Source organism: Gossypium hirsutum, chromosome A05, assembly GCF_007990345.1.
Source record: "Gossypium hirsutum isolate 1008001.06 chromosome A05, Gossypium_hirsutum_v2.1, whole genome shotgun sequence".
Taxonomy (NCBI): domain Eukaryota; kingdom Viridiplantae; phylum Streptophyta; class Magnoliopsida; order Malvales; family Malvaceae; genus Gossypium; species Gossypium hirsutum.
Genome location: NC_053428.1, coordinates 48,955,450 through 48,963,790, shown reverse-complemented (window position 1 = coordinate 48,963,790; position 8,341 = coordinate 48,955,450). Strand labels below are relative to the sequence as shown.

Sequence of the window (8,341 nt, the reverse complement as noted above, 5' to 3'; positions counted from 1 at the left end):
AAAGGTGCTTACTGTTTTTCCAATGTTTCACAAGCAGTTTGAAAAAACTCTTGGATGCCCGCTTCTTGCCTTGCAAACTGATAGGGGTGGTGAATTTCAGGTATTGAAAGTGTATTTAGCTCAGCATGGCATCCGAAAGCATGTTACATGCCCGTATAGTTCTGAGCAAAACGATTTAGTTGAGCGCAAGCATAGGCAAATTGTAGAGGCAGGTCTCTCCATGCTTGCACATGCCTCTATGCCTCTGTCCTACTGGAATGATGCCTTCAGCAGTGCGGTATGCTTGATAAATCGATTGCCTTCTTCTTCTTTAGGTAATATCACACCTTATGAAAAACTATTTCATGTCAAACCAGATTATTCCTTTCTTCAAGTTTTTGGTTGTTTTTGCTTCCCTAATCTAAGATTATTCAACAAACATAAGCTTCAGTTTCGCTCAACACAGTGCATTTTTCTCGGATATTCACCTATTCATCATGGATATTGCTGTCAAGATCAAAAGGGTAAAACATATATTTCTCGTCATATAACCTTTTAGGAGTCCATCTTTCCTTTTCAAATCACTCATTCCAAGGCTGTTCCTCCTATCCATTCACCATCTTCTAGTGCCAACTTCTTGTACTGACTCTTCATCACCTACCTACTCCCATCCCTTCTCCTAACATTATTCATGCTGCTACCATCCGTACTTCACCTGATAACCTCCTGGTCAACACCCTCCATGCTGATTAGTCACTATGTATGTCCACTTCTCCTAGTATATCCAACAATCATCCCTCCAATTCATCCTTGAGTATACCTATCAACAATTCGTCCCATCCATCGCCTCCCCTTTCAGCTCCTATCAACTCTCATGCCGTGATCACCCGTAGTAAAGTTAGTGTTTTCAAACCTAAGGCATACCTGGTCAAAGCACCTGATTTCTCAAGTGATGCTCCTTCTGATATTCATGAAGTTATGAAAAATACACGTTGGATAGCAGCCGTGCACAGTGAGCTTTTAGCTTTGCTTCAGAATAACACATGGACTCTTTGTCCTTTACCTGTAACTTGAAGAACTGTTGGCTGCAAATGGCTGTTTAAAGTCAAAAGAAAGGCTAGGGGGACAATAGAATGGTATAAAGCCTGGTTGGTCTTAAAAGGCTTCTCTCAACATGCTAGTATTGATTTTCGGGATACTTTTAGCCCCGTCGTTCGAGCAGCAACCATTTGCACTGTACTTGCTACTGCTGGTATGAAGGGCTGGTCCTTGAGGCAAATTGATGTCTACAACGCCTTCCTCAATAGGGATCTGACAGAAGAAATCTATATGGATCAACCTCCTGAGTTTGAGGTGTCGAGAACAGATGGTCAAAAGCTGGTGTGCAGGTTGAACAAAGCATTATATGGCCTGCGTTAAGCCCCTAGAGCATGGTTCACACTCTCAAACAATTTCTGGTGACTCAGCTTGGTTTTAGTGCACTAGAGATTGATAACTCACTGTTCATTCGAAAATCGTCTGGTAACATCTTACTTCTTATGGTCTATGTTGATGATATTGTTATCACAGGTAGCTCAAATGCTGCTATTAATAATGTGGTCTATCAGTTCAACAAGAAATTTGCTCTCAAGGATATGGGCCAGCTGAGTTTCTTTCTAGGCATTGAAGTTCAGCACATGACACAAGGATTGCTCCTCAGTCAAAAGAAATATGTGTCAGAGGTACTTTCCAAGATTGGAATGCTAGGTACAGCTGCTATACCAACCCCCATGATGAGCACACCTAAGTTGACTACAACAGATGATAGCCCTCTATTTCCTGATGCCCATTTATATCAAAGCACAGAAGGTATGCTTCAATACCTATGTATAACACTGCCAGACTTATCGTTCTACGTTAACAAACTAAGCCAATATATGAACCATCCGAGTGAAAATCACTGGAAAGCTATGAAACGAGTTCTCAGATACCTTAGTAGGACTGTTGATCATGGCTTGTATTTTTCCAAAGGAAATGCTGAAGTAGTGTGCTACTCTGATGCTGACTGGGCCTCATCTATTGAAGACTGCCGTTCTACTACAGGTTATGTGGTGTATCTGGGACCCAACCCTGTTGCATGGAGCTCCAAAAAGCAAGTTGTAGTGTCCCGATCATCCTCTGAAGCAGAGTATTTCATTCTAGCCAATTGTGTATCCGAGTTGCTATGGGTTAAGCAACTACTCAATGAAATCGGTCTGACACTTTCTCAATCGCCTGTAGTCTGGTGCAACAATACCTCTACAGTCTCCATAGCTGCAAATCCTACTCATCATGATAAAATGAAATATGTTGAGATTGATCACCATTTTATTAGAGAAAAAGTTGTTGATGGTACCTTACAGGTTAACTATGTTCCCTCGACTAAGCAAGTTGCAATGTCCTTACCAAGCCAATTTCACCAAAACATTTTCTCTCATTTCGACAAGCTCTCAAAGTACTCTCAAAAGTTGAAGAAACCAGGGGAATGTTAGAATAACAATTAAAGAAGCTGTTATTCAACTGTTAAGATTGTTAGCTAGCAGTTATTAGTTAACTAGCAGTTATAGCCTTCGTGCATGTACTCTATATATGTGAATGTACAACAACCTCTAAAGATAATGAAATACAGTATGAAATATTCTTAACATTGATGACTTGGCTTTTATTTTTTGGTGCTTAAAAACTATGATTTTTTGGATGATTCTAATATAATTTATTCTCATATAAATATATATTTTCTAATAATTATAATCAAAATCAAACATTAGAGGCAAAATGGATTGATAATGAGAATGTCTTTAAACATATACCAGAATAAATTTGAACATGACTCGCATATGATGAGATTTAAATCAAAATAAATTTAAGGAGAATCCATTTATAGTTTACACGGGATGAAACTTGAACCTAGGCCATCAAAATCCTAAGACCTCAACCTACTCCATTCTTATGTACCCACTCGACCCTTATATATATACACACAGACATATGTATATATATTATATTTGATGTCATTTTTGTTGGGTTTAGAAAATGGAATGAGCTGAGTTTTATAACTATTGAGTTGGATTCTTCAGTAAATTTGCAAAACATTAGTGAGCTATGAGGTATCGAAGTTTGTGTTCCAAGACAATTTTTGATGCTTGAGTCAATATTTTTGTAGAAAAAAAAACAAGATTGAAGATAATAACAAAGTAAAAGTATGTGTGAGAGAAGTCATACCTAAAAAGAAGTTAATGCTCAGCATTTATAACAGATTTTAATGATTTATATGGTGGGGTTCTAACTTTATAAAAAAAATAAGTTATTTTAGCTCTTCATTTAATTTTTCGTCTTTTTTAATCGTTAAACTTAAGTTGTTTGTCAAATCATTTCAATATGGATGGAAAAGTTTATATATTAATTTTGCTGACATGGCATCCATGTGTATGCAACATCAACAATTAATTTTTTTTTAAAAATTCAAAAACATAATATTTATAAATATTTATAAAATGTATTTAATCGTAAAAATTATAATAATATTATATAATTTTTAGAATTTAAAAAAAATTGATTGTTGATGTGACATGTGCATATATTGTTATATTAATAAAGTTAACAAACATTAATTTTTTCATTCATTTCGGGATGTTTTGACAAAAAGTACTAATTTAAGGGTTAAAAAAGACAGAAAAATTAAATAAAAAACTAAAATATTTTTTTTTGTAAACTTAGGAGAATAAATAAATTATTATGCATATATTTTTGGGGTTTCCCAAGTGCTGCATATATTTTTTTGAAGGAAGATGAATTTATCATCAATCATGTGACACTATTTATGTTAGTGAAATAAGCTACTGATTTGTACTAATTATATGGATGTAGGTCCATTTTATTTGGTCATTGTTCCCCTCCAAATTCATTCCCTCTACTTTGTTTCAACCTTTCATTTTACTTTAAAGTATTTATATCTAGTACATGAGTTTACGAATATGAACATAAATAATAATAATAATAATAATAATAAAGTCATCATAATTATGTTAACATGTACTCGTATATGATAGTAATAAACCAAATTTGAGTAACATAGTTTCTCATATACTATCTTCTTGAGAGATATTTTACATACTGAGTTGGATAGTTGTGGAAATGTAATAAGTCCGAGAACTCAGCCGAAGCTGCAAATTTTAACTCTAAATCCCTAATTAAGTTATCAGGAGTCTAATAAATCAATGGTGTGTTGAACACAACGTTTGCAGCCAAGAAAGAATGCTGGATCATTTCCATGACGTTAGTTGTGGCACAGTAGGCGTCCGAGGTTGGGTCCGAATGCTTTCGAGCTGGTGCTTAGATGGACCCAAAATCCGATCACTATCGCAACGAAGCACAGATAACAGGAAACTCACTGCATTTGCAAGAGCTAGCAATCCCAGTTTTGATTAAAACATTTTAACACCAGATGATGTTTCATTTCATTACCAGAAAATGCAAGAACTTCAATTCCATTGATTCCGATTGCTTTAAGGGAAAAAAAAAACTGAGTTCCAAGAAAGCAAAAAAACCAAATAAAATCCTTATCTAAATTTGTAAACTAATATGGACATTGTTTTTTTTAATAACTTAAATAAGTTTCTTTTATGTTAAGTCAGTTGTACTACTTAACCAGCCGCCGAAGACGGCCTTGATTGGAGGGCCGAGGTGGTTGAGGTGTTTTTAGTGGAGGTTGTCGTATTAATGAGGCCAGCGCCACGGGAAGAAATTGTAGTGACACGCTCACAGCGAGGGCAGGTTGTAAGGGTGGAGGCAGGGAGCGGTTCACGGCTGTGAGGAGATATGACGGTGGGCGGGCCTACTTGCAAGGCCCTAAGCTCCTCCACTTCACTTTGAAGCTCTTGGTTCTGTTTAGTCAAAAATTCGAACCATCTCTTCAGATACTGGAACTCCATCTCCGTCTGCTTCAACTTGCTCCTACACACACACACACATATTAATATTACAAATTAATCAATTAAAGTGTAACAAAAATAACAAATGTGGATCAGGTATATAGCTTTTACAATTAAATATTACATAAATTAAATTTCCAACAGAAAAAAAGAATCCAAAATTATGTTTTGATCTATGACATCCAACAAGTAGACCTCGTATCTTAACATCTAAGACTTTTCATCTATATTACAATATTGTTTGTAAAAAGAATATATGCATATATACAATCTATATTAGTAACATTTTTTGGGTTATTTTTAAATTTTTCATGTCATGCTTACGTGATTATATATATACACACAAAGGTAGCCAACCTATCTTTGAAACAGATATAATTTAGGTTTTGAATGGGTACATTAAATTTCTTGACTTATTTTCTTAATTTAAAGAAATATATATGTATTAAATGCGCTTGAAAAAACATGAGTAGGTTAATTACGAATTTTAAAAAAAGAAAGAGAGAGGGAAGTATGGGCAATATAAAGCTCTTAAATAAGTAAAAACATTTCGTAATTATCTTTATAATTTCCAAAGGAGAGCAAAGGAATTCAAACTTGGATTTTATTCATAATTTATAAATAAAACGCATTTATTGACTTATTAAAGAGAATACTACAATATAATGTAGCAATAAATCAAAAGAAAACAGCGTTTAATTTCATTCAATAATATAATACACGTATGTAATCATTCATCAATGCATGGCTATGTCCAAAGAATGATGGATCAATGCAGCACTTTATTAATCCTCATAACATTTTATTATACAAGGTAAAAAGGTGACAAATTATATATCAATATGTTATTATAAAAGAGACATGCAATACTCTCAATTGGCGTTATGATTGTTATATATTTGATGTTTTAAGAACCACGACCATCATTGTTTTGATCCTAAAAAGTTGTATCATCTCATGCATGAAATCGAGCCAAATCATTCATTTTTCATAATTATGTTCATTTACTTGTCGGTTTTTTTGTCCTTTTAGTTAAAGAATTATTTATTATTTTAAGTTTCTTTTCTCTTTTAAATATTTTAAAATACAAAATACAAATTATAACCCTTTCATCTGTATATAACATCAACTTCCTTTGATAGCACCAAATTGGCAAATTACCAATAGTTCTAACTTTCTCTCTAGAATCAAATTTATAACCTATGTTTTTATGTAATCACAGATACAATAAATGTTATAACTCACAAAATAAATATTGCATTACAACTGGTATTTGAGTTCATGATTATAAGAACGAAAGTGATATATCAACTTCCAAAGACAATAGTTTGTCGAGGAAAAGACAAAGAAAACAACCCGTAATCATAAAATATCATATCCATAATAACTAAAACTTTGAAAATAATTTGTTTGGTTTTTTATTTTTAAAAGAAAAATGGAAAACATATAGTTTCACTTTCTATCTTTAAATTATTAGTGTACGAAAAAAAAAAAGAATATGTGTAGAATCTGATTCAGATTATATACTTTATGATATTCTTGTCAACGTTTTGATGATATTTACCCTAATCTACTTTTAATCCCACCCACTAAACCAAAATAATAAAAACCCAGATATTTTATAATTTAATTTCAATCAATATATACATATGTGAACAGTACCTGGCTCGACGATTCTGGAACCAAACTTCAACTTGTCGGGGCCGAAGCTTGAGTTCTGAAGCCAATGCTTCTTTCTGCCTCTGAAAAAAAACAAAGGAATATCAAAATAAACTGAATTTATTTATGTAGTTTTTTTTTTGGTGTTTTGATGATTTTATTACACATACAGGGTTTAGGGTATGGTTCTGCCTGAAACTTTCTTCGAGCAAACGAGACTGTTCTTTCGAAAGACGAAGCTTTTTGCGAGGAACGACGCCGTCATTGGTGGTGTTTTCTTCGTCGACGACGACTTCCATGGTGGAGGCGATCCATTCATCATCGGATCCTGGCGATGGTAATCGGTTCATATCCAAATCTCTCGCTGTAAAAAGAAAACACGAAAATTTGAAGCAAAATCAATTCTTCATCAAGCATGAACAACATCAGATCAAATAGAAAACAAAAAACAGACTATTTCATTGGGGGAAAAAACATGGGATTTTCGAGGGGATTGAGGGTTTTGTTTTTTTTTTTTTTTTGCGTACCGGAAGAAGGAACTGATATAGTTAAGTCCAAGTTAGAAGAAGAAAACGCCATGAAATTTGCTGAAGAAGAAAGGTAAAAGGTAAAGTTTTTTTAAAAAAAAAATAATAATAAATAAGGATATGTATTTATATATAGAAGAGAAGAATATGAAAGGAAATGAAATGAAGGAGAAGGAAGATTAGGGTGTGTGATAGATATAAAGGTCAAAGTCATAATAAATACATATAATAAATGGGAAAAAAAATGGTTTTCCAATAAGGAAACAATAAGAATTAAAATAAGAATTGATGATCATTTATGACTAGATTTAATATTTAATATTTAATAATTTAAATTACTTAGATTTAATTATAAAAATTATATTAATTTCTATTTTTATTTTTAAATAATTTCATCTATGAATATTATCAAAATTTAGTGTTACGAAATAAATATACATGAAGAAAATAATTTTTAATATAAAGAAAGCAAATGAGAGAGGAAGTGGTAAAGAAATAGCCCTATTGACTGTGGTGGTGAGGTCAAAGGCTTTGACCCATGTGATGTGAGACACGTGTCAAGAGGATGGAAAATCTAGGAGGGTTGTAGGAGAATAACCGGCAGGTTTTCTGTTAATCAGTGGTGAGTCTGTCTGTGGGTTGAAAGGTCAGGTGATGAAATAATTGGGTCTGATCTAGGAATGGGGCAGGGCAGTCCAAATTTGATTCTATTTTTATTCTTAGATTTATATAAAAAGAAATAAAATATTATAAAAGATGGATGTAAGTTGAGTATGATTATTTATATAATATTGGATTCAATAATTATCACATTTTGACATTTTTCATTCTTTTTTATCTTCTTTAATGCTGATTGCTGACCTTACTTCCGGTTAAGATATAAATATGATTTATTTTAAATTTTAAGAATTTATTATTATTATTAAATTTACTCATATCATCTCTTGTTTGTATAGCATGAATAAAAGTGATTTGTCCTCTATATTCCTAGACACAACAATACATTAGTTAAAATGATTTTTGCGAACAAGGAAGAGCTATGTTTTTTTGAGGTCTCGTCTTTAGATATTAAAGGAATTTTAAAAGAAGATATCGGAAGGGGCATTATATTCCTAGATATTACCTTATAAACTTTTAATATCTTTTAGTCTGGTTTTACACAAAATTAAAAAAAATAAAAAATAAATGCCATTTTCTTAATTTTACTTGTCGAGTATTAAAATTTCG

The 8,341-nt window shown here is 32.7% G+C and overlaps 1 protein-coding gene across 1 annotated transcript; it reads right to left on the bottom strand.

Moving 5' to 3' along the window:
- Positions 1-4,468: 4,468 nt before the first annotated feature.
- On the bottom strand, positions 4,469-7,255 carry LOC107960995 (homeobox-leucine zipper protein HOX3). The gene is made up of 4 exons (XM_041112580.1): positions 7,115-7,255; positions 6,758-6,951; positions 6,591-6,670; positions 4,469-4,950 (listed from the first exon to the last, which is right to left on the bottom strand). The coding sequence occupies exons 1-4, from the start codon at positions 7,164-7,166 to the stop codon at positions 4,641-4,643; spliced, it is 636 nt and encodes a 211-aa protein (XP_040968514.1). The 5' UTR covers positions 7,167-7,255; the 3' UTR covers positions 4,469-4,640.
- Positions 7,256-8,341: the final 1,086 nt, after the last annotated feature.